Source organism: Atractosteus spatula, chromosome 7, assembly GCF_055471065.1.
Source record: "Atractosteus spatula isolate fAtrSpa1 chromosome 7, fAtrSpa1.hap1, whole genome shotgun sequence".
In the NCBI taxonomy this organism is placed as follows: Eukaryota; Metazoa; Chordata; class Actinopteri; order Semionotiformes; family Lepisosteidae; genus Atractosteus; species Atractosteus spatula.
The window spans coordinates 59,614,016-59,641,491 of NC_142712.1; the positions used below are offsets into that span (position 1 = coordinate 59,614,016).

A 27,476-nucleotide genomic window follows, 5' to 3' on the forward strand; every position below is an offset into this window, starting at 1 on the left:
TGAAAGACGAGCATTAATCAGCTTTATTCTTGCTCAGAAACAATCACAAAAGTCAACCTGATTTGAATGCAGGCCAGAATCAGTACGAAGATATTTTATCAATTTGGGTTCTATATAAAAACTGGGAATATTTACATACAACTATTTAAAAAAGAAACATGATAAACATTAAAACGTCACCCCAAAACAGTTTAAATACTGAGGACCCAATGCAAGAGGTACCTGTTACCACTTCTGACACCCGGTTCTAACCTCTCCTGCGAAGACCACCATTCAACAGAGGTCTTGAGAGCACAGTGGTATCCAGCTCTTCAGTAACATTTGGGGGAAAAGTGGACAAGGAAACCATGGGATCATTAAATATGAAATACAGCGAACAAAAGTTAGTTCTGAACATTGGCCCCCCAAAAACGAGGACATGCACAGCTCAACTGAAATAGATATCGTTGTATAATGAAATCCATTCAATTCTAACGTTTTGAAAACATAATAAACAAGGTTTAAATATTAAACTTTGGCTACTAGTCTATAATAAATATATACTCCATGAAGCACAAATGCTTTTCAATGCATCACACACACCGGATAATGCTGTAAGGCTCCATGCTAGTCTATGAGACCTCTATACAGCCTATGAAGTTTACAGAGGCTCTGCGCCAATGTGTAATATAGTACTTCACAGCGCCACCCTTATCATTTGTATGCATCGGTAATAGTGTCTATTTCGCTGGCTTTATTTACTACCTTTCCATAAACCGTTTCGATGCGTATAGCAAGCGTGTAGATGGGTCTAATATAAAACAACTTGGCCATAACGTGAAGTTGTAACCGTACTGTTGTGGAAGGAAATTTCATTAGAAAACACCTGGATTTTGAAGCAGGTTCTACCTGCAACAACAGGTAATTCTTGACTGCGGGTTCAAGCACAAGCCCGGGTGTCTTTCTCACAGAGGCAGCTATAAAAATTGCACCGCGTGAGATATAGACCGTCACCGGCTGCTCTGTGCCGCCTTCTGCAGTCGCGCGCGAAAGGGAACAGCCCGCGACCCCCAGCAGCGCCAGCCGCCGGCGCCTGGCGAGCTCCGGCCTCACGCGGCGCAGTCCAGCGGCTCGTTCTCGTCGTTCTCCTCTGGCTCGTTGCCCTGCGCGGTGTGGCGCTTCGAGACCGGGTCCCGCGCGTTCTCGGCCTTGCGCGTGGACGGCCAGCCGGGGCGGCGCAGAGGCTGGCGGGGCGCCTGCGCGTGCTCCGCGCTCGGGAAGGAGGCGCCCGCCGCCCTGCACTCCCGCGCCGCTGGGCGCCCCCCCTGCCCGCGCCTGGGCAGCTCGCTCCTGGCCACCAGGGGCTTGCCGATGTCCTCCTCTCTGGTTTCCACGCGCCGGAGCTTGCTGTCATTGTCCGTATAGTGCAAATCCAACTTGATTACTAAAGATTTCTGCAAAACAGGAAGGGCCATTTTAAAAAAAACAACAAATTATCGCACATGTATAAGCTGAACAATAGCAAAAAAAAATGCCCTGCACATTCCCTTCATAATGACATTCTTTATCTAAATGCCTCTAGGCATACAAAAGAACTGTGAAATACTATTATTAGCCTGTCCAATAACAGCAGTAATATACCTGAGGGAAAGAGCAGAATATCTTCTCCATTTTTTACTGTTAACGCTTTCATATGAGGCAGCCAAAAACCTAGGAGCAACCCCTTACAAATACCACTTGTGGGTGACCCATATAATCATAAATAGTCAGCCATGTTTACACATTCTCACATGTTTTACTCAAGGCACCATCATTTACCACAATAGTCAAAGTTAGAAAAAACTCTCAACGGGTGCAATCAGTTCATCTTGCACTGCAGTTAAAACTCAGGTGCACCACACGGGACAAAACGACCGTGCTGAAACTTTCCGGCGCACTCCGCCCCAGCCTGTACAGTTGCTGTATGTGCACGTGTCTACCTGGAGTTTCTGCAGGCCACACAGTCTGAGACTGCTGTCTGGGTTATCAGCACCACTCAGCAGCAAAGAATCCATCCCACCCGACCTGTCCTCCACATTCGAGAACACATCCTCCATCGCCTGCGCAGAGAGAAGTGAAAGTGTTATGGATTTACGTTATAGAAATATTAATCCCCATGTAAGAGCACAACCCAAAGGAAATGAATGGCATATACTTGACTTTGTCTAGAAAAATGTTTAATAAACATTCACACTAGGGTTGATTAGCTCTTTAAATTATTTTGGAGCACAGAAAGAAATGGAAAATGGAAAAGTTAAGTATTTTTTTTAATTAAGAATAACACCCCAATATAAAGTAGTAAAATAATTTCCCCGGCTCTTCCTTTCCCTAACTGATTGCAACTTCATTCTCTTCCTCTAGGGGTCGCCATGCTATAATGAAACGAGCCTTAAGGCCTCTACCCCTGACGCTAGGGTTCACAGAGTTGGGAGTTTTTATCACCGGGTGTTCAATTCGCACGCAGCTCTTCTGTGCCTGAGGAAGCACTTGCCTTACTACAGTTTCGTAACGTCTTGGCTTAGTGCCATGGTCTTGTCATTTCACAACCTTAATGGAAATCGACGACTTAAGAACGAGAAACAAATGAGCTCTTTCATCATGGTGCAGGTAACTTGAATAAAAAAAAACAGAACACTGAAATCTGCGAGCGCCCACTGAGGGGAGGTTACAGACAGGATCCTCCTGAAGGAATCCATAAAGGGGATCACAGTTAGAAAGTAAAATCTTATTCCTGAGCCTGTGGAAAATGACCTTTCCTCCAGGGACAGAACTGGACATGCCTAACACCATCGTTGTCTAATTTGAAATTGTAGAAAAATTGGGATTTTTTCCCATGAAAACATTTTCATTCAATGTATTCCCTTTGCATTATGAACAGAATTTAATTTACTCCCCCCCCAAAAAAAATGTTTTAAATGTTCTGTATATTCCTGGATGCAAACTGCAGAATCGTTTTTGTGTATTTAAAAGAAAGCGTGATGCAGCGGCCGCCGCTGTAGGGATGTCACTTGGATCAAGCTTGGTTCCGTACTCCAGCTGTGTGAAGTGAGAAAGCAGCTGGGACCTGTTCCACATGCCTGCGCGGCCGGGTCCGAGCACGCGGCTGCTTGCGGAGTGACCGCGCAGGCCGGAGGTGCTGTCGCGCGCAGAGCTGCGGGGGCCGAGCGGGGAGCCCCTGCGCGCGGGGGAGGAGGGGAATCCAGCAATTTGCGTTTTCCCCCGTTCCGCAACCTCCACTGAAAAACACGTCCGACTGCTGCTAAAAGCCCGGACTGTAGTCAACTACGAAAACATATACGGCTTTGTCAGCAGCACACTGAAGGGATTAACGACGAGCTGAACAGGAAGCCAGGCAAGGAGCTGTAGCCGCCTGTGGCTCTATTTATATATTTTTTTGCCTTTTCCTTTCAGAAGGACTTCATAAAAAGCAGCGTCGACAGCGATGTCTCGAAAGTATCACATCTTTGGTCAGTCTGAACGTGCACGAATGATCCACACTGTTTTTCACGGCCATAGCAAAAAGGAGTTTGTAAAACAGCCCGATCATGCAAATACTGAATGTTTTTTTCTCTTGGTGATGCTGGAGGGGTAAAATCCATGAGCTTTCCACCGTGAGCTTCATAACCTTTCCTTCCCTGTCTTTTCAGCACAAACACCTATCTCTAGACAGGGTGTCCCGTTTATATTGCGCACATTTATACTGCACATACAAGTTCAGAAGAAAATGCAGATTTTGAATGTCGTTTCATTCTTGGCAGCTTCGCTGTTGGTCTGCTGAGGTCAGATTGTAATCACAACAGCAGTTGGAACGGACATCATTAAAAATGTAATTACAGGAAGCAGAGCGGTAGTGAAGTGTTTATAGAGTGTCGTGAAATGAAAACTCCCACGTCTGCACTTCAATGCAAGCGAATAGATTTGTGGTTTTCTTCAGTTACACCGACAAACGTGCCAGGTGCCGGTGTGTGCACACGCGGTACGCCGCCCTGCAGGCCAGAGCGCGGGCTGACGGCGCGCACTCACGGGCTCGCTGCGCAGGCTCAGGCTGCAGTCCGCGGCGCCGCGCCCCGCGCGCTTCAGGCTGGCGAACGCGATCATCACGTTGGAGAACAGGGCCGAGAAGCTGAGCTCCACCTCTGCGCCACAGGGGAACACCAGCACCCGCCTCTCCGGCAGCTCTGGAAAAGCAACCACACATTCCGCAGAAACCGGTCAATGCCACACAGAACTGGAATTCTTCCGGACTGCAAAACAGAGTCTGTTTAGTGTTGCTATTATTATTAGGAATACACTTTGTTGAGGAGCTGAAAGACGAATTGCTTAATTGAAGATCCGCGACTTGAGGTCAAGCAAGGACAAGTGAGATATTGCAGCATCATCCAAAAATGTAACGCAGATTAGATATTATGGATAATCATGTTTTTGCCGTTGGTGACTTGCATGCATTTGCTAGTTGATAATAATAAGCCACATCTATTATTATTTACACTGAATCGTTTTGAGAGACAAAACAGTTGCAACAATTCCCGTTGTTTCCTTGATAAAAATCAGGTCTTATTCTGTTTGTTCTAATTTAATCAATATGAAATCCTTCCTCATATTTCAGGCAACACCTCAGTTCTATTTCTAACAATGGAAACCAAATAAAAGAGGAAGTTTGCACCGAGGCAAGTAAATTGAAAGTGAAGCTAATTCTTGTGTGCTTGCATGAGCGACTTAGCATATAAATAAAATAAAAAATTTCCAATAACACATTTTAGTAACTCTAGAGCAACTGCAGGACACAACCTTCATTTCACCTAAATTAAAGAAAGCACCTCTGCTGTTTAATGTCCGAGAGATATAAAGGAAAGAGGGCCATTAGTGAGAACCTCAATTAGGCAGAGAAAGATCAACAGTATCCCACTGAAAGTCTGAAATAAATTGCATTTATACAGACAGCATTAGTAGAGATCTTTCCATCACATGAAAACTGAAAAAAGCAAACTTTTCAGTTTGGATAAACCTACACTCCCCCATTCCCTTCCCAGATAATTTCATTAGTCCAATTTTCCTAAGCAAACTGGAAGAAAAAAATAATGATTTGAGCTATTTTTAGACTAATAAAATGAAGGTTTACAACAGAGGTTGTACTGTTGCAACATCATTGTGGATACGTGTGTTTAGGTCTTTGTCTGTATACTGTACCTGCAATCCACACACAGACAAAAGAGTCTCCAAAGGGATCTTAAAATGCCTCAAAGACAAAATCCCGTCTTGGCAGTACTACAGCAGTGACAGCCCTCACCATTCGCGTGTTTCCAGTACAGGTTTCTCAGCTGCAGCTCCATGGTATGTCCAGTAGTGCAGATTCGGTCAGTTAGTGCTCGGGGGTCCTTTAGTGTGTGTTTAATCTCCATCACCTGCTTTCCAGTAATGAGGGGGTCTCTCCCAAGATCTGGAAACAGGACAGAATTTCAAACATGGGGACTGTGACACAGAACAGATAAAATACTTGGCTACACTATAAAAGAATCGATGCAGATTCATTTCAAGTTAATTACTTCTGCACCTTCCCACACTCAGAAAGACTGTCAAAGATTATAAACATACACCATCATTTTGAAACAAATGGAAAAAGCAGGTGAATTTTTACTATGCATTATTACTATGCAAATTAATTGTTCATACACATAATGACTTACTGTGCAATTTCACTTTTAATACAGATATCAGCTGTAACACTATGTACTCACAGATGTTTCAGCCTGCTTGACCTTTAGAGTTACAGTACCAAGATTGGTGTCATGAGACGAGTCATGAACAACACATCCCTTCAGTTAGTGAATGTTTTTCCATACTGCTGAACCGTGGTTTAGTCAACCCAATTATATAATCAAGTAAATATTAATACCTTAGTATACTTCAATTACATATTAAATATACTTATGTTGGCATTTGATTATGACCAGCACATGTAAGCTGAAGAATTATTTCCTGGTACAGGTTTACTGATAATGTTTTTAAATTATTTATTTCCACTGGTACAATGTTTTCCTGCTGTTTTTCAGTTAAAGGTTCTAAATAACCCTGATAAGCTAGCTAAAATAGAAATCATATAAACTGTATCTTTATTTCTCCACAATTCTAAATATTATGTATGACTCATCTTTCTTACACTCAGATTCTGAGGTTTTATACAAAAGCAAGCTGTTGTTAAGGATTTCATTAACAACAGTATACAAGAAATGTTTCTGGACATTACTGGGTTAAACTGTTGCAAAATCAAAAGGCTGACACACTGAGGACTACTACAGGAAATTAGATACTGGCTTTAAAATGTAAACACACATTTCTCAGTAACATCACAAGCTTTAGTAATATTTTAAGCAAGCTGTCTTCACTCTCTAACCCATCAGACATCAGTGAGAATTACAGTTCAACAGCTTTTTTCCATTTCTAAATCAGTCAAACCTAACCACACAGCAGTGTTTCAGTACCAGCGTCACGTCTGGTTTAAGACCATTAAAGGATTCTGTGAGAGGACAGTGCTTAAATGTGAGCTGGTTGAAACTCGGCTCAAATACAGCACACTGCAACGAAAGATAGCCATGTTTCGCTACTGATAAGAAAACAAGGGAGTTTCACATTAAACTGCTCTATTTCCATTACTATATGACAATCAGAAATCAAATATTTCACAGGTCATTAAAGATGCAAAAACTCATATTTCTCTGATGTCACATCATCTATTACCAAACAAAATTAATAAGGCAGGACAGCTAACTAATATGTCTCCAGAGATGTAGCAAAAACACAACATAACAATACTGCAGTTGAAGGAGAAGAACATGAATCTGCTCTGGGTTTTTTTAAAGAACCCTTAGGATGACAATTCTCCCATAAAAAAGTCTGGAACATTTCCCTGCTTCTTCTTTAAATAAATCTTTTTAAAAAGACCAATAAATACACAGCGTCTTTTATAGCGGCCCCATGACAAGAACGAGTGCAAAGGATCATCAGAAGAACCTGGTGCTGCATTTCAAATAACTGTGGGGTGATTTGCCTCACTTGGAGGCATCCTCCATTGCACTGGCACAAACATCTCAAACATCACCACCGCATTCCAGTGCAGTGTGTCACCCTCTGTTTTTACTCTTCTCCCATCTACACAGTCCATGTTACACCGCGTCTGAAGTACTGTACTTTGGTAAAGAGCAGATTCACCTATCAACAGGGCCCCCGAGCCTGGTGCTTCAGTGAAGTGCCGGGCCTGTGGCCTGCACCCGACAGGTGCAGCCGAGCTGTTTGAGAGTGCAGGCCGGAGCTACATCCCGAGGTCTGGAGCTCTCACATTTCCGCAGTTTGGAAGCCAGCGCCGGTATGAATTTCTAGAGAATGAGGTCACCCCTTACACAGCCCGGTCACACAAAGCCCAGTCATGTTACCACAGAGACCCAGCAAACAACAAACAACTGCTGCACCGAAGCCATCCAGGGTGTCAGTCAGCCCCCTTCCCTTTCAAGCTGATAAACAGGACCGCAGTCCTGCATGTCAGCAAATTTCTCCCCTAGGCAGCTTGGATTAACATGTTGAATAATGACTGGCTAAAAAGAGTTTTCTGGAGCATGCAGCCTCATAAACACAGAAAATCTTAAACTCACTTTCTCTGATCAAATAAAAGCATAATTAATGTAATCAATGTAATCACGCCTAGGGGTAGATAGGAAGGGGCGTTTCAATGGTGTTGTTTCCCTGTCCTCACACTGGAAGCACCGCTAGCCAAGTTCCCATAGTTCCCCATACACTCTGACCACTAGAGGGGACGAGGGAACTGACTCCCACAAACCGCCTGCCAGCTGTTTGTTGACCTCTGCTGAAATGCAAGGGAATTCACAGTTTGCTTTCCTCTGTTCAACACGGTATCTTCTTAACGTCTTAACACTACAGAGAGTTTGTCTTAGCACAAATTGTCATAGGGTGACGAGTAAAATCCAGAACCTTACCCTCCAGCACCTGTTCCAGGACGCGAGTAACTTTCTCCGGCGACAATATGTGCTTGTTGAGGTACTTGGTGAAGATGCCCGAGCTCCGCTCCCCGTCCTGCACTTCGTAGGCCTCCGCGTCCTCGCACCTGGAATGGCAAACGACACAACTCTGAGCCCGGGCTGCCGCACCCCGGCAGGGGGTCCCACTTCCACGCCACAAATCCCCTTCATCACCTTTCTAGATACGTCTATAAAACAAAAAAGTGAAGATCTCGCTACTGGGGCAAAGTTCTTGACCTGTACGAGTGCACAAAACCTGCGCCTGCACGAGGCAGGATGTCGAGGCAGATGCACAGAAGTGGACCTGTTCTCTGAAGTCAGGCTCTGAAGTCAGAGGGAATTCAGGTTTTTCTCACCGCAAGACGCATTAGATCACTGGTCATTTTGGTGTTACGGTACTGGAGTTCCTGCCTCAAGAATGATACCTGTTTTATTTTCACCCATGTAGAAAAACCCTTTATTTTGCTTTTGGGTTTGTTTTCCTTTAATTTTGATAACAATGTCCCTCTGCATTTTATTTGGAGCTTGCACACAGAAATGTAGAAGTGGGCAGTCTATATTTTGTTAAGTGCCTAATAAACTACACCATTACAGAAACCCAGCATGGTCATGGTCAGTCCTTATCAGAGCAGCTGAGCAGAACTGTGCTGTAAACCGTACCAACAATCTCATAACATTAGTTACGAAAAAAAGGAAAATCGTAAGTTCCTCTAAATAACACACCTTCCTAAATGCAGACTAAATATTTTTACCGAACAGTTTAGGCAGAACAATGTTTATATTAAGAGCCAGTTTCAAGAGTGAATACATAATTGAAACAATAAAAAGTGGAAATACTGAGCTCTGCAGCACAGCACTTACGTGGCATATCCATATACAGTGTTGCCTAGAGGTGCCAAAGACCTGATCTCCGATGGAACACACCCCTGGTTATACCTAGAAAAGAATGCACGTAAAAACAGAGTTGATACACAAATCAGGAACTGATTTACAGGAACTGAATCATTTTTAGGGAAAATTGCAAAGATGTTAAAAAAAAAGAGCAAAAGATCTGCAGGTGGATTTTTTTTCAATCCTTAAATCACTACTTATGTTCAGGCTGAGCCCTGCCTGTTGTAAAGTGGTTCACAGCAAGTTTTAATCAAGTGCAGATTTAGGGTCTGTGTCAGTTATCCACTCTACATCAGGGGTGCTCAGTCCCGGTCTTGGAGAGTCAAAACACAGCAGGTTTAATTCATTATCCATTAAATCAACAATGTGATCACAATGTGTGATCAATAAAACAGGTGAATTGTTAACTTAGGTAACTGGGAAATCATTAAGAAACAAAGTCTTAATGCCACCCTTAAGAACCACAGTTCTTCTAATGAATTCATGACTTGCTTAATTCATCAATAATGTACAGGTGTGCCCTATCTTTAGCGTCCGGTGTCTTATAACACTAATTGGAACGAGACCCCCCCAGGACCAGGGGCAGACACCCCAGCTCTGCACAGTGACTCCCCAGAGTCTTGGGACTCACCATTTTCTGCAGGTATCCAGCAGGACCACATTCAGCGCAGTGCGCTTCTCCTGCATGCTCCGCATGATCCTCTGCACGCTGATGCAGTTCTCTCGGTGGTAGGGCTGGGGGGCGTCTATAGGAACCAGGTAGTTTCTGCCCGGACATTCATAACCATGGCCAGCATAGTAAAACAAGGCTGCGCAGGGGGAGAGAAAGTGAAGAACAAGAGTGAGAGGGAGAGAGAGAGAACCCTGCGCTTGCATGAGACTCAACACTGTTTTGAACCCTCTTTCTTTCTTTTTCCTTTCACCCTCAGAACCTCTTGATCCTCGGAGAGTGGCAGTGGGGGGGCAGCCCGGCAGACACAGGGCGCAAGTCCAAACTGCTTCAGGTTCTGCTTATTTCTATCAATGCTTCCAAGGCCGTTTTTGCCAATAGAAAATTCAAGTGCAGGGCTGAAAAAAGACACATCTCCCCTATAGTTACATACGATACACTCAACTAGCAAGCCCAGAGTATTCTCATACCAAAGGTCAATTTTGGTCTATCCAATAAAGTACTATGAACTTGTAGAAATTTAAGAACTATTTTTTATAATAATAAGCAAAAGGTAATACAAATATTGCATGTACCTGTATAACATATATAGCATACTATATATTTAATATATAAAGGACCTTGTATTACATTTTAATGTAATAGGAATTAAATAGGATTAAATTAGGATTAAATAGTAATAGGATGAAATTTTAATGTAAAATTTAATTGTTTTAGAATTTAAATTACAATGTGTGTATGGATGTAACTATTTATAGTCATAATACTTGTTATGGGGATCTGGGATGAGAGATGTTTGTATGATCTGTTTTTGTTATCATCAGTGAATTTAATATTAATTAGTTAGTTGATTTAAAAACTAACAATTAGAAATTAATTGGTGACTAAAACTTATTTGTATTGATATTAAATTTAAATGCTAATTACATTAATTGTATTTGATTACATGACAACTGAAAATGTTAATAGGTATTTAAATAGGCTTTAAGTGATAACTGTTTGAATTTAAAAGCCACAGGAAATACAAAACATTTGCATTACATGGTTGAAATGTGTCAATTGTTTTTGTCATTGAAACTCAATGGAAAGATTAAAACAAATATCAAGAGAACTGCAGTTTTATTTTCACTCATGAGTGTCAACTACTCATTTACTGATAGTTTGTTCATGTATTGAAGCATAGTGCAAAGGGAATACATAAATCTAGGGTAGCACTAACCTTTTAAATCTTATTGTGTACGAACATACTAATTATGTAATCTATAATTGCTCTATAGAAAGTCATTACAGATGCCTGATAAAAAAACAAGAGTTTTGTGGTAGACTGACAAATGAGTAATAGTGCCACCTACTATGACATGACAGGAGCTGCTATTAAATGCGAATTTGACAGATAAAAATAGCCAAACAGAAAAGCTCTTTACTTCTTTAACAAAAGGGGAAGCGGTACAGGGAAATGGAATTTAAGCTGTTATGGAGACACACAGACGAAACAGCCTTTCCTTTAACTCTGCTATCTGTATGAGTAAGAGTGACGGAGAGCATCAGTCTTCTTGTTTTGTGATGCTGACCAGCTCAGACCCAAGTCAAACTTTAACTTTAACTTTCCAGTATCTACGCTCTAGGGGATCTCCCCATATCTCCTCCAATGTACTACAGTATATACAGTGGTGTGAAAAAGTGTTTGCCCCCTTCCTGATTTCTTATTTTTTTGCATGTTTGTCACACTGAAATGTTTCAGATCATCAAACAAATTGAAATATTAGACAAAGATAACACAAGTAAACACAAAATGCAGTTTTTAAATGAAGGTTTTTATTATTAAGGGAAAAAAAAAAACCACACCTACATGGCCCTGTGTGAAAAAGTGATTGCCCCCTAAACCTAATAACTGGTTGGGCCACCCTTAGCAGCAACAACTGCAATCAAGCGTTTGCGATAACTGGCAATGAGTCTTTTACAGCGCTGTGGAGGAATTTTGGCCCACTCATCTGTGCAGAATTGTTGTAATTCAGCCACATTGGAGGGTTTTTGAGCCTTAACCGCTTTTTTAAGGTCATGCCACAACATCTCAATCGGATTCAGGTCAGGACTTTGATTAGGCCACTCCAAAGTCTTCATTTTGTTTTTCTTAAGCCATTCAGAGGTGGACTTGCTGGTGTGTTTTGGATCATTGTCCTGCTGCAGAACCCAAGTGCGCTTCAGCTTGAGGTCACGAACAGATGTCCAGATATTCTCCTTCAGGATTTTTTGGTAGACAGCAGAATTCATGGTTCCATTTACCACAGCAAGTCTTCCAGGTCCTGAAGCAGCAAAACAGCCCCAGATCATCACACTACCACCATCATATTTTACTGTTGGTATGATGTTCCTTTTCTGAAATGCTGTGTTACTTTTACGCCAGATGTAATGGGACACACACCTTCCAAAAAATTCAACTTTTGTCTCGTCAGTCCACAGAGTATTTTCCCAAAAGTCTTGGGGATCATCAAGATGTTTTCTGGCAAAACTGAGACGAGCCTTTATGTTCTTTTTGCTCAGCAGTTGGTTTTCGTCTTGGAACTCTGCCATGCAGGCCATTTTTGCCCAGTCTCTTTCTTATGGTGGAGTCATGAACACTGACCTTAACTGAGGCAAGTGAAGCCTGCAGTTCTTTGGATGTTGTTGTGGGGTTTTTTCTGACCTCTTGGATGAGTCGTCGCTGCGCTCTTGGGGTCATTTTGGTCGGCCGGCCACTCCTGGGAAGGTTCACCACTGTTCCATGTTTTCGCCATTTGTGGATAATGGCTCTCACTGTGGTTCGCTGGAGTCCCAAAGCTTTAGAAATGGCTTTATAACCTTTTCCAGACTGATAAATCTCAATTACTCTGTTTCTCATTTGTTCCTGAATTTCTTTGGATCGCAGCATGATGTCTAGCTTTTGAGGATCTTTTGGTCTACTTCACTTTGTCAGGCAGGTCCTATTTAAGTGATTTCTTGATTGAGAACAGGTGTGGCAGTAATCAGGCCTGGGTGTGGCTAGAGAAATTGAACTTGGCTTTCCAAAGATGTGATAAACCACAGTTGATTTATGTTTTAACGGGGGGGGCAATCACTTTTTCACACAGGGCCATGTAGGTTTGGATTTTTTTCTCCCTTAATAATAAAAACCTTCATATAAAAACTGCATTTTGTGTTTACTTGTGTTATCTTTGTCTAATATTTCAATTTGTTTGATGATCTGAAACATTTCAGTGTGACAAACATGCAAAAAAATAAGAAATCAGGAAGGGGGCAAACACTTTTTCACACCACTGTATATATAAAAAAAAAACAACTGCTGCCTTTCCTTGCTCTCTGTACACAAAGGTGTTCCCTGGAACATATTATACTACCACCAGGGGCAGATTAAGACTTTTTACGGCCCTAGGCACAAAGTAGGTTTGCTCCCCCTTCCTCATCCTTTGAAAACATCATTAAACAAAATCACCACAGACGTCATTCATTGTTAACCCGTGGCTAACCTATTGCAGCAACAACTGTAAGACCGTAGTTTTACCACACAAACACAAGTCAGCTTTTGAAAACAGCTTACTGGATCACAGCAAATGTACAAAATGCAAAACAGATGTTAAAATGTAATAGATGCAGAGCAGAAGGCTCATGAGAGTTAATGATTTTCCTTGGATATGTTCCAGTGAAAACTACCAGCGCTGCACCAAGATAAAGAGGCCCTATAGTCCAGTGCAGTATGCAACCTTCATTTGCCAAGGGTAGATGTTGCTTAATACTATGAAAGAGACCACCTGCGCTCCTTTCAAAGAAAATAGGTTTAGCTTGTTTTTTAATGAGTTTTCAAACTTTTAAAATGTATGCGGTCTTTCTTTTGTTACGATGCTGTAGACTGTCCTATGCAATGGCATGTAAGTGTTAACAGGATTGTAAAAATATGCACTGCTTACAGAAAGTCCCAGTATTTGGTTTGGCTGTATGCAGTACGTGTTACAGTGCCAGAAACCAGCTCTGACCTGGTAGCAGAAAAAACAGCAAATCCCCATTCTGACAAGCACACGGCAAAATTTCACAAAACGCTGTGACAAACGCAGCTGTAAACCCTGGCGTAAGACCCTATGTATTTATCAGGGCTTGATGTATTGCTTACTTCCTAAAAAATAAAGTGTCACAAAAGAAATCATCTGAATCATAGTCCTAGAGACGTAAAAGGCACATTCCAGTAGTTCCCTATGGAAGTGCTAGAGTACATGACTAATGCTGTGCTAAACATGGCTGCCTCCCACTTTAAAGAGCTGCGCTTCTTATTTCTGTCACCCGAACCAAGCACTGTGAAGGCCAGCACAAAGTAAGACAATCAGTTCTTTTGCAGATATCCAGAGTTCTAAATTAATCGGCAACATTGTCAGAATGTCTCTAGATTGGTTCAGTTTTATGGGGCTTTCTATATATTTTTCCTTTGTATATTCAACTCAAAATGTAAAGACAATCAAAGAGCAAACAACTATTTTTTTCACATGTTTTCAAGTAATCATTTTAAAGCATGCAGAAAATACCTCCATCAAACATTAGACTGTTCTGCTTTAAAACTGTTCATCAACAGGATCACAAATGCTACATTTCTACTGCAGTTGTACTAACATTCTGGTACATTTTGTTCTGAAACAATTTTTAAATACGTATTAATTTGCAGGGGAAATTTCTCAAAGGCGAGGGAAGTGAGCATCCCTACTCTGTCATCTAAAATCAAAGCAACATGAAAAAAAGTTGTCTAAAAATAAAAAGTACTTCAGGTAGGTAGCTGCGTCAGCATGGGTAAGCTGCAAAGGAACAAGTAATAGGTTAAGATTTAAGATAAGATCACTTTATTGGCCATATACAATTTCTTGTAATAGGAATTTGTCTTTTTTTTGCATACCCCAGCTTGCTCTCCATGAGACACACAGACAGGGAGAGAAGCTGGGGGTCAGAGCGTAGGGTCAGCCATTTATACGGCACCCCTTTTCATTTTTCAGCATGGAATAAACCTATTACATTTTCCTAAAAATTATTCCAACAGTACAACACGAAAGACCATAGTGACTGAGGACATTTTGGCCTCAGCCTAACAACTCCCCCGCCACAGCATTCTGAAAGTAGAGATGATTCAAAACTGCCCTGGCAGACAATAAATACAACAGCAGAATGTAATTAGAACCACTGTAATCAATTCAAGATTCCACTTCTTTATGAAGTACACAGCGTGTTGGCACTTAAAAATTTAGCTCCAGTCACAGAAGTTTTGAAAGACAGGAGAACCCCAGCATTCATGGTCTTTTTTTTTCCCAGGATGTGTGTGACTGTAACACAAGAAAACAGTCTGACTGGATTAAAATGGACAGAAAGACTATATAGAAGGCACGGAATTTAAAGTGCACTGCCAGCAGTGCTGTAGCCCTGGTTCTTCATGTCAAACTTATGACATAATAGTTTACAGCAGTTATGAACTGTGCCTTGGTCTTCGGAAAAACAGAAAACGGTAACGCTCAAATTGGCGACATCACTCGACACTGATTCACGGCTCACGTGCTGAAATAATAGCTGCGGAGGAGACAGCAACATACAGTACGTCACAGGCCTAAATATTAGGAACCCACGCCATATAAGGTCGGGTCTCTGCAAGCCGTAGGAACAGGCACATACGCCGTGCTGCTCCAAAGTATCTTTCAGTTCTCAAATACGCTTTCCCATTCCTCCAGAAGGATCGTCTTCAGCTGAGGCTGTGGTGAAGGTAACAGTGTGCAAGACTGGAGTGCACATTCCAGGACTGAGATCTGAGGATGGCTATGGCCAGCTGACAACCCCGCGTTGATATAGTTAATGCAGTTTGCTGGGTTCATGGTAGTTTCTATGCAGTCAGTGTACACACACATGTTGACAAGCACACACACTTGGAAATGATGTTATTCTCTTAAAAGTACGTTTGCGCAGTGAAATGAAATCATTCGTTTCTGTTTTCCCCACCATGGATCCCTTTGAAGCAAAGCCAAAGGGAAGTAATTAAAGGGAAATATCCAGTCATGAGGCCACATCAGGATAAGTCCTTTCCATTCTCTCAAAATGTCAAAATCTTCAACCCACTTGGGACCTCAGCAGGTGTGACAGACATACTGTTAATTTGTACTCATTAAAATGTTAAGACCCCCTTTTGAGGACAGGAAAATAAAAAAAGACTAAAGGTTTGAGATGGAATAAGAAGTGAACAAGATAAAATCTGGCACTTTCGTTTATGCACGTTTGGAATGAACTAACCATTTTTCCAGATCTTGCTGGATGGAACAAACCTGAGAAACAAAAAAAAACAATTCTGGCCTAACCAGTTCTAGCTGCTGGCCCTGCTGTTGCCGTTTGCTCCTTCACAGTTTTCACGCTGTACTCTTTCATTTTTGTTCTGAGCTCACCGTAGACGCCCCTGTCCAGAAGCTGCAGGAACTCATCGATCACGGCACACATCTCCTGCTTGGTGAGGTCCAGCAGGGACACCACGCGGAAGCCCAGCTGCTGCAGGAGGTTGGCCAGCTCATGGACGTCAATCATGGGTGCGATCAGATTGGGATGGTTGGAGTAATTCAGATTGCCAATCAGGAGAGCCACTTTGTCAGTTGCTAAACAGAAAAAAAAATCACAGGAGTGAAACAAACTAAATAAGACCACCTCACTCCAGTTGCTTAGTAGATTGATCCTTTTCAAGTTACCTACACTCCAGCAGTGCGGAGCAGCTGTTATGGTTCTAGATTTGTCACTGGAAAGTTGAGGGATCAAATCCCAATGGTGTTGTACCCTTGAGCAAGCACTTTCCTGTAAATTGCTCCAGTGAAATACCAAACTGTGCAAATGTAAGTGGCTTTCAATAAAAGTGATCCCGCAAGAAAAACATCACACTTTCTATTAAGTCCATAAGTGTGTTTATGTAAACATATTCCACAATATAACAGTCACAAAATACACAACAAATGGCATTGCTTTCTTTAAAAGCCTTTAGCTCTTCATGTCCCAATTAATTACTCTCTATAACCTACGCAATCTAAATACGTATAATAAAACGGCACTAAACATTTACCATTGCTTAAAAAATAAAAACAGGCACTTGCTATTTAAGAAGAGCAACTGAAAAAGAAAAGTCTGTAACATTTACTTCTGTGTTGTAAATATCCTGATTAATCAGGGGCAACACAATTTATTAATTTCAGGACATCATAACAACCAAAAACAAGTAGGGAAAAACAACTACCAGCTAAGAATGCACAATTGAAAGGATAGCAAAAGAAAAAAAATATATCTAGAGATTAAAGGACACAGAGTTCATTCTGTTCTTCTTAAACTGTTTAGACTTACCATAAAATTTCTTTGCTGTGGGCTTATCAGGAAGCACTGTGAGGCAGGAAAAAAATGAGAGAAGGCCAAAGACATTATGTAGGTCAAAAAACATAAAACTAACTAACTTTGAAAAAACAAACATTATACAGTGAGTCCATAAATTAAGGGTTGATACTTTATCCACGTCCAACAGTAACACAGAAATATGGCAGTTTAATGTCAGTCTTTTTTTGTGTCATATTATGAATTGTAAACCACCAAAAAAGAAGAAGTATATATTGTAAGGTGCTGGTTTCAGTTTTAATCATTCGCCCAGGCAGATTAAGTAGATGTCTCCAACTTCCTAAAAAAGCATTTTAACCAGGGAAAGTACCATTGAACCTCTGAACAAATGGAAATACCCTTTAAAAGGAACTATACAAAAAGGGGCTATCACACAAGGCATGCTCCACCTTTTTGTGTTTGCCATAAAAAAATTAAAAAGAGGAAAAAGTACAACTTTTCCAAGTATATACAGTACACTACCTGCCACATTTAAAAGGGCACAGTTTGTAAATTCTACAAAAAGACAAAATGTCTTTATTTTATAAAACACAGCAAGTATATCCTCCTAATCCAAATGAAGAGATTGGACACAAATAAGAATGATGTAGCCAAGAAAACAACTGGATTTCTCTCATCACTATATGTTTTTACAGTTTAAATAAGAGGCAGACATTGTTCAACAAGTCTGATTATGGCTTTCAAGGCAGGGAGTGATGAACTCCAACTCCAAACACTATTTCAATTTAACGAAGCAATAAAATTAACAAATTGAGATTACCACCAATTTTTAGATCTTCATAAATAACATGTATAATAGCATTTATGTTTCTTAACAAGCACAAATAAACAGGTTTTAAGCATATATACTGTAGCACTAATGATTCAGCTTTCAAGTAAGTCAACAACGATGATGGGCTCTGTTCTTGGGACCCTCACTAGCTCTGATGACTGTAGCTCTTACATAGCGTTTTGAGGACATGTCAGTTTACAATACAGCGTGTCACAAAATTATTTAAAAATACACTTTTGTCTGGTGGCAGTGTTTCTGACTGAATAATAATATGGTTACTTCATACACTGGTTAAGACAAAAAAAAAGTTTTTTTTCCTGTGGCACTGCAGAAAAGTGGAATATTAAATTTATATTCCAATGTCTTCAAAATGAAGCTTTTCAAGTAAAGGACATTTCCTGGCAGCAAAAAAAGGACAAAAAGGGAAGCAATACAAGCTACACAATATTTTCCTGGCACACTGTAAAAGATTTATTAACTGAATGTCGACTTAGTTTTTATAGCCGAGAGGTATTTGAAGGGTGGAGCTCATGTACAGTGACACTAACACACACCAGGATGTAGAAAACTATGTAAAAGACGTTTTGGGAGTTGAAGCACCAGGCCAGGGAAGCCCAAAGTTATATTTTCTCAAACTAGGACTTTTCCCCTCCCTCTGATCTGTGCCCACATGGCCAACTGCTGTTGTATTGTCAAAAGCTAAAACAAAACTGTAGCAAAACGATCAAAATCCATTTATTACCTAAATTTACATCGGCTGGCTCCGTCCATTTTTCTTCATGCACATTTGAGACAGAGCACAGATATGTTCCTTCCTGGTTCTTATTTGCATTCCTGATCTGAAAAATGAGGAGAAATAGTAATCATGCACTGAATTTTAAGCAAATAACAGATTTTGTCTTCCCAGCAACAAATTCATGTACAGTAACATGTAGTATTGGATTAATCCGTGAATAATCAAAGGTCCAAATTGTAGTTTTCAAATTTCCATAGAATTATGGAAGAATACAGAATGGGCAATAAGCCCACAATTTCTAAGATATAAAAACAATATGATCTAATTTTTGTTTATTTCAAAAGAGGAGAGCTAGCATAACTTTCTCAGCATGTTATCATATAGGGAGGACAAGCTCTGTGAACTGACAGCTTTGGCAATAATGCAGCTTGTCCAGGCCCTGCAAAAAGTGGAATTCAGATAGGAAAGAGGCCTTAGCTGGTGTCACAGCTGACACCTGAGTGGTCCAACGTGTAACTGGACCCATCGGGGCTTTTTTATTTACAAAAATACTGAAAATATCCAGGTACAAAACAAGGAGTTGACAACAACTCAGGATCAACAAATATAACTGCAAAAACACATGCGGAAATCGCAGCCTCGACCCCAAAACTGGACCGAAACAAGGCCGCCACCCGAGAAGCCAGCCAATAAGAACAAGGCTTGGCATTCACATGACAGTGACTCAGTCAAAACAGGCCCCCAAGACAGGCAGCGCCCCAGGTCCATTACACAGACAGACAGACATGGCCATCCTGCTCTGCTGAATCCAGTTGTCCACTTTCAGATTCGAGGAGCTCACTTAAAACCAAGGTCCATATACCCTAGAGCAGGTAGTCCCTAATGAATGCACCACATTTTATCAGTGAATTTCCAGCAGACTTACTAGTAAGGTTTCTCCTGTCTCCCCTTGCATCAGGTTACCATTCTTGTACCACTGATAGTGTGGAGCAGGGATGCCGAAAGCAGTGCACTGCAGTGCTGCTGTCTCCCCGGGTCTGACAGACAGCGACGTGGGGTGGGCTACAATATGTGGTTCTCCAAGCCATGGAGCAGGAATCCCTGTGAGCCACACAGAGGGAGAATGCATTACATGCTCACAGCACTCTGGACAGGAAGAATAAAAGTATGCAGGCAGTGCATGTATCCCATAGGATATATTTCAAAAAGAATTTTGAAATATGCATAAATGTGGACGTTTCTAAACATTCCAGCTCCTCACACTTGTCTTCACCTTGTGAGATCAAAGCAGAAATTTTCCCTACCTGGCCTCAGGATGTCCCGGACTTTCACTTTCACCCAGTCACTGAACACACAGTTACTGTGCTGGTCGTTCACCCTGCAGATGTACACTTGGGTTTTTTTTGCAGTCATGACCAGGTCGGGATGAGTTGCGCCTGGGACCTTGAAAAACAACAAAAAGTGTTGATGTGTTATTGTCATCTTTAATAACGGAGTTTATGAACATTCATCAGAATCCAGAAAGGGGGTGCTACTCGTGGAACTGCTCCAGCAGACCTGCTACTGTACATTAAACCTCATAAAGGATGATGTCAGATGACTATGACGCAAAGGATGTTATCTTCACTTTGTAGAAAACAAGATTGCGATTGCACTGGAAGAATGATTGGGTGGCTGAAGAGGAAGAGGGGAAAAGACATTTTTAGGACAAAACTATCAGATTAGCAACTTTGAGAAAGTTGACTTTCAAAGAAGATTTTTTTTAATGTACAAGAAGACAGGAAGCTGGCTAAAGTTACTCACACTCTGAAAGAAAGGGCTAGTTTCTTCTCACACTGCTCAATCACATGATAAGCGGCAGATCATTTCCCAGGGGCAATATGTACAATACACACCATTTCGGTTTTCTGTGGGCACCACGACACAAAATACCTGTATAATCTGCTTCATGCATCAAAGTACCCTTATTGTTCTCAGTGCAAATTGATAACTGACTTGTTGCTCAACCTTGAAAACTGGCAATAACCAAGAATTTTCAACACTGCTTTCCCAGAACCAGACCAGCTTTTCAACTGTTCTTCGTAAATCTCCTCCAACCAAGTTATTATTAAAAATATTAACTCTGCTGACATTGGGAAACTGCTTGTACAGCTTTATTTGTTACATAACGTAAATTAATATTTATCTATTCTCATAGCCAGCTACCAGTAAACCAAATTTGTCAAGTATTGCTCAATAAATCAACTTACAAGACAAACAAGATTTCTAAGCAGTGGTTCACCACAATCAGAACAGTGTTACTGAACACCATTAACAACTTGTTTATTTAAAGAAATTAAAAAAGAAGACAGGACATATATATATATATGTGCGTGTTTTACATACTTAAAGTTTCTTCTGACGATCCTCTCAGAAATATAATTTCTCCATTAAGAAACATACCAGAACAAAACAAATAATTTTATTTCTTCATAGTTGTAAGCATTTCTCACATAAACATTACAGTATATACTAAAAGAGCACATAACGCTATCTGTTTCCACTTGTAAATAATTACTCAGATGCACATGTTTGTAAGTCAATTTTAGAGTAAATCTATTTTTATTTAAAAAGATGTTATGCCATAGTAAACCTAGTTATCAGCAGAAAATCACTCCTATCACATAAAACCCACACAGACATTAAAAATTCCTCCTTTCTTGCTCACCTCTTCATTTTCCGCCTGGAACCACTGGTACTGCAGGGTACCTGTCCCTATTGCCCGACAGCTCAGGGTTACAGGGTAGTTCTGTGGGACACACACAGACACTGGATGCTCTGTTATCACAATGTCTGAAAAGGAAATTGCAATGAACCCATCAATTATTACAAAGCTGAAAGCAAGATCTAAGTTAATGTTTTGCAGTCGTAGTTCTTGAGTACCCCTGTGGTTTCTAAATTTTTTATCCATCCGAGCTCTTAACTGAATTGAATAATGAACCTTGAACACAATTTCTTAACTTCTCTTACCACTGAAAGAATAAAAATATATATTTTTAAATAAATAGTTTAACTAAAGATTTGATTAACTTAATGAATAAAGAACTCAACTGGAATTTAAACCAAGAGAGTGGGGAACTCCAGGATTAGTCCTGGGAAAGCTTCTACTTGCTACTCTTAAAAGCATCACTGCTGTTCAGAAAATCATTTACTTGTAAAATAACACAGAGAAAAACAAACAAATACATACCTTTTATCATGATTTGCATTGCTTTTCCTGGCAACCAGAGCAGTTCAATCACACACACTCTGGCACGTAAAACAACTTTCACTGCATTGTACTTTAGAAAAAGCCAAAGCCAATCATTGCTGTGTTATACTGTACTACCTGTTGAAAAATTGAAAACAATTCAGTACCTTATATACATAAAACAAACTACAGCAGTCGAACCCCAGACATTTCTGAGACCATAAAACAGGTTTCAGTGTATTGATTTATCCATCCATCCATTTTCTAACCACTTTTTCCAATTTAGGGTTATGGGGGAGTGGGAGCCTATCCCAGCATGCAAAGAGCACAAGGCAGGGCATGCCCTGGCCAGGACAGGGTACACACGGACGTACATACTCCCAACAGGGCTAATTAACCTGCCAGTATGCCTTTGGACTGTGGAGCACCCAGAGGAAACCCACATGAACAAAAGGAGAACATACAAACTCCACACAGACAGCACCCCAGGTCTGGAACTGAACCCAGGGCCCCAGACCTGCAAGGCAGCAATGCTAACCACTGCGCCACCATGACGCCCTTGCATTCATTTGAAATAAAAAAAACACATAAAAACAGTTCTGTGACAGGAAATTATCACCACTAATTACTACCATCCGTGTGAAGCTGCATGAAAATGTCAATTTATTCGCATGATGGTTTTCACTATTACATGCTGACGTTGGAGACGCGGCTTTTTCCCAAACACTCTGGAGTCCAGCACACAGTACTTTCCAAAAACTCTTCGGTATGAATTTCTCTATAGCTCTTTGTAAAATAAACTGCTATTGCAACACACTGGTGATGAAAAATGGCATGTCTGAACTTGTGCTTTTCATTAACTTCTCCTTCTCTCACCTAATAGTACTCCTGCTGTTAATTACTTCAACACAGAAGCACTGGTCTGCCAGATTTACAGCTTGCTGTAATTCTAAGAACTAGAACAAATCATGCCTTTCAGAATAGTCTTCTTTGAAAAAAGCAACAACTCCTAACAAATTGTTTTTCTTCTCCTTAGATTGTTGTTTTAGTCTTAGTCTCCTTCCCGCACAAAAACCCTTTGTCATACAAAACAGGAGTCTGCTGACTCTGAATCAAATGCCGAGTAAAACAAACAACTGGAGTTAATGTAGGTTTCAAAATGCTTTTTGTTTTTGCTGCATGTGTCATGCTTCTCCGAGTATTACATGTACAGTGCCTTCAGTAAGTATTTACACCCTTGAATTGTTTTTGCATTTTGTGCTTGTTACACCTCCAAATTTTAACACATTGAAATATTTTTCTCCTTTCAATAACACAATAAATTCAATCTATTTACATTTATGAATTAAAAAAAAAATTATTCAAGAACATTCGTTTCTCCAGAATGAAATGACTGACATTTTTCAATTACAAATGTATTAACCCCCCCGAGTCAATACTTTGTACATAGTCCTTTAGCGGCAATTACAGCCATGAGTCTTCGTGGGTATGTCTGTATGAGCTTGGCACATTTAGATTGTGGAATTTCTGCCCATTCTTCAATTCAAATTTGCTCCAACTCTGCCAAATTAGATGGAGAACGTCAGTGGCCAGCAATTGTCAGGTCATACCACAGATTTTAAATTGGATTCAAGTCTGGGCTCTGGCTGGGCCATTCCAGAATAACAAACCTTCTTTTTTTCAAGCCATTCCTTGATAGTTTTTGCTGTGTGCTTTTTCCTGCTGAAAAATGAATCTTCGCCCTAAACGCAGATCTCTGGCTGACTGAAACAGGTTCTCCTCAAGGATTTGCCTGTATTTGGCTCCATCCATGTTGCCCTTGATGTCAACAAGCTTTCCAGTTCCTTCTGCTGAAAAGCAGCCCCAGAGCATGATGCTGCCACCACCATGCTTGACGGTAGGGATGGTGTTACCCGGGTGTTGGGCTGTATTTGGTTTGCACCAAACATAGTGCTTGGCTTTCAGGCCAAAGAGCTCAACTTTAGTCTCATCAGACCACAACATTTTCTTCCAAAAGGTTTCCGGTTTTGTCACAAGGCTTCTAGCAAACTCCAGGCATGACTTAATGTTGGCCATTCTCAGAAGTGGCTTCCTTCTAGGCACTCTCCCAAAGAGGCCGAATCTGTGAACTGCTGAAGAGACTGTTGATGTCTGGACACTTTCTCCCATTTCAGCCAAAGAGCTCTGCAGCTCTGTCAGTGTTGCAGCTGGCCTCTTGGTCACTTCTCTGACAATCACCCTTCTTGTCCAGTTGCTCAATTTGGTAGGACGGCCTGATCTTAGTAGTGTCTAGGTTGTGCCATGTTTTTTCCATTTTGTTACAATGGACTTCATGGTGCTCCTAGGAAGGTTTAAAGTTTTGCCAATCTCTTTATCACCTTCTCCAGCTTTTATCCCTCCTAACAACGTCATCTCGAAGTTCCACGGGCAGCTTCGTGACCGCAGGACTGATCTGATCTGCTGTTTCAGTTGTGAGACCTCACAGTCAGTGATATTTATTGTGCAACCAAGCAATTGAGCACATGTGGATTCGAGATTCACACATGTAATTGAACACCTCACCCAATTTAGGTTGTTAAAACAAAGGGGGTGAATGCTTATCAATTAAGTAATTTTCAGAGTTGTATTTGTAATATTTCTCAAGACATCCAAATATTTTTTTTTTAATTTTAACATTGTAGAGAATTACTTCTACAGAAGTGGAAAAAAAACAATTTAAATATGCTTTAATTTGCCTTTGCAACACAGCAGCACGAGAAATAATCAATTGGAGGGGAATACTTTCTGAAGGCACTGTATATATGGAGCCTCTACATAACACCATTAGGGAATATACATGAAATGTCCATCTAAATATTACGTTAATAATACTACTGGGTTACGTAGCAGTACCACCAGATTCTCTGTGGTCTGGATTTGTTGAAAACAAAGCAAAACTAACCAAAACCACCATGATTTATGACTCAATTAAAATTTTTAAAAATGTACATCTTGCTTGAAATGCTGTATTTGCAGCAAAAACCTCTGCCCTTTTTATGAAATAAAGATATTGGTCAGATGGCAGAGATACAAATTATAACTTCAAAACAATCAAAAAGTTAAAAAAAATCACAATTCAACAATACTTCTACACGGTCAGGACAAATCTTTCACACTCACTGCTGTGTTATTAATATTTAAGTGGTTAAACAAACTGTTAACTAGTCTCAGGCAGACAATATATCACCTGCTCTGCTCTCACCCTTTCTTAAAGTCAAAACTTACTGCAGACTCCACTCCAGAGGCTAAGGGCTTACTCAGTCCCTATGACAAAGTGTGAGTACATGCTTTTATTTGTTTATGTTTTGGTGTCATTTTTAGCCATCTGATTCCTACAGTAACTTATAAATCGAGCAAAAAAAAAGATGTATACTTGTTTGAATCAAATCTCACAAGACATACCAGGTTCTCTTCTGCAGAGCCTGCTATATTTAAAAATCCTCCCCTATTCCTTGTAGGTTAATTAACAAGCCCTGTGTCATGATCGTTTCTCACCTGAATGGAGAGCTTCTAAGCACTGTGTATGATCTTCCTCTGTCATTCTCAGAAGCGGGCTGTGTGGTTAAGGTCCATGAGACTGCATATTTCCTCAAGCTACTGAAATGAAGATAGTCACAGTTAGACTTTTCCGAAAAGCATCTTGCTGTCTGTTAAAAAAAAAAATAACGCTTTATATCAAGATTTTGGAAGAGGCCAAACACATCCTGAAATGTGTTTTTTTTAAACCGTGTGTACAACACAGGAGCTTTCCTCTTCTTTCTGTACACATGCATCCAGTTCTCCTGCAATGATTTCCAGGATGTTCGTAATATTCAAACTGACTTTAAAGCCCTTTCATTGCGGATTGTACAAAGGATTCGCAAGGTATTTCTACAAAACAGGAAAGGAACAAAATACCTGTTTATGAAAGGATTGAGGACTGTTACGCGGGGGCGCTAGGTCAGATCACCTCCTTGGCTCTGGCCAGCCCTGCAAACTGAGCTCGCAGGTGTTAACCCTGGGCCAGTCCCAGCTGTACTGTACATGTAACCATTTCACTTCAAGGGTTACATTGCAGAGGGAACTCCACACAAACTGCACACGTGAGGCAGCTCTGGACTCTTGAAAGTAACCATTAAACGAAAAAAGGCTAATTGATATAGGCTTTCCATTTTAATCTGAAATTGAAGTTTGTATTAAATACAGTATCATCGCACACACATATATATATATGTGTGTCTTTTTTCTTCAAACTAAGGTTAAGATGCAATATTCAGAAACCCAGAAAAAACGGTTCCCAGATGAAGAAGAAATTAAAATAGAGTGACTAAGACGGTTATGTTCGTTTTCATTTAATGTTGTGTTTATTTAGATATCTTTCCACGTGTATCATTATGTTTGTAAACAAAATTATCAAAAGTCTTGGAGCTGGTGTCTTTGGTCTGTGTAACGAGATAAACTCTCTATTTGTTGTTACAACTGCTCAAGATATCGGCTTGTGTTTGTAAACACGAACAACAGTTATCGTCGCATAGGTTGTGCCAAGAGCCACAGTATTCATAAACATTCATAAAGCGTAAACAAGACACATGTTTTGTGGCACATTTCATTCACTGGCGCTTTAACCATTGTCGGGTTACCAAGGTTTGACGTTTTATAACACTGTAACATATACATCATAACATTGGTTATCAAAACAGTTTCAATATTCCCTCAATGGTACACCAAATTTACCAAGCAAATTATAAGCAGAATAAAAGTAACATGAATAAACTACATTTGCGTTCTAAACCAACTTGTACTTCACCAAAATCTGCCACCGAAAGCGATAAGGAGCTTTAAAGAATTCACGTTTTTAAATCGTTTCAATCCAGGTACCCCTCACAAGGAACAGATTTACCTGTCACACGAAAGACGACCTTTTTCTTTAATTCCGCGATTTCAAACAGCAGCGACCCAAAAAGTACTCCCGTCGCGTTTAACCTCCGGAGTCAGTTGTAAAGTATCGCCCAGAAGGCAGAAGCTGTATCGCAAAACCATTTCGCCTCATAATTTGAGTTCAGGAAAATTCTACTTTCAGGAAGTCACTTGTCTAGCACTGTCCCGTATAATCTGGAGTGCAAGTGCCTTTGAAATGCTTGTCTCGATTTCTTTATTTTGGGGTTTCGGAGGCTGTCTGGAGGGATCCCCAGAATCATGTCATCTAATATCTAGGGAAGTATGATATCAGTGGTGGACATTGCTTGCGACAGATTCACTGACCTACCGCATAAGATGCTTGATGATAATTATTCTTAATAATAAATTAACTATCATTACCTTCGTAAAAAAAAAATCCCTATATAGAGAGGGGTTTGTTAAAACAGGGAAAGAAAAAAAACTGAAAACGTCTGTGACAGCTAACACTGTAATCACCTGTTAACGCGTCGCAAAACAATGAATAACACTGAAAAATATTGGAGCGGCTTTTGGCAAATTTAAAATTGGCGTGCCGTCCAAATAATACTAATATGTTTTCCAAAGTAACCTGGGAGTATTGCGGTTGTCGTGGAACAACAAGTCACCTTTAAGTTTTTAATTCATAAGGACTACAAAATGGACATCTTCAGCGTACACGTATCGCAATACAAGAAGCACGTGGAGGAGACGGAGGGGTCAAGAAACAGAGTGCGGTTCTCTGCAGTGATATACGGTTCGGAAATAAT

General features: G+C 40.6%; 1 protein-coding gene across 2 annotated transcripts; it reads right to left on the minus strand.

The window, feature by feature from the left end:
• On the minus strand, positions 1–26,865 carry malt3 (MALT paracaspase 3). Of its 2 annotated transcripts, none has more exons than XM_088921240.1 (16): positions 26,672–26,865; positions 25,288–25,386; positions 21,754–21,891; positions 21,232–21,356; positions 19,829–19,967; positions 19,450–19,625; positions 18,531–18,627; positions 16,972–17,007; positions 16,038–16,241; positions 9,568–9,745; positions 8,907–8,981; positions 8,004–8,131; positions 5,306–5,455; positions 4,042–4,196; positions 1,959–2,078; positions 1–1,433 (listed from the first exon to the last, which is right to left on the minus strand). In XM_088921240.1, exons 3-16 carry the CDS (start codon positions 21,770–21,772, stop codon positions 1,089–1,091), a joined length of 1,947 nt encoding a protein of 648 aa, XP_088777366.1. In that variant the 5' UTR covers positions 21,773–21,891; positions 25,288–25,386; positions 26,672–26,865; the 3' UTR covers positions 1–1,088. The 2 variants fall into 2 exon arrangements, with proteins under 2 accessions (XP_088777366.1, XP_088777365.1); XM_088921239.1 differs by having other exon boundaries at positions 25,288–25,389; positions 26,672–26,861.
• Between the last annotated feature and the right edge of the window lie 611 nt (positions 26,866–27,476).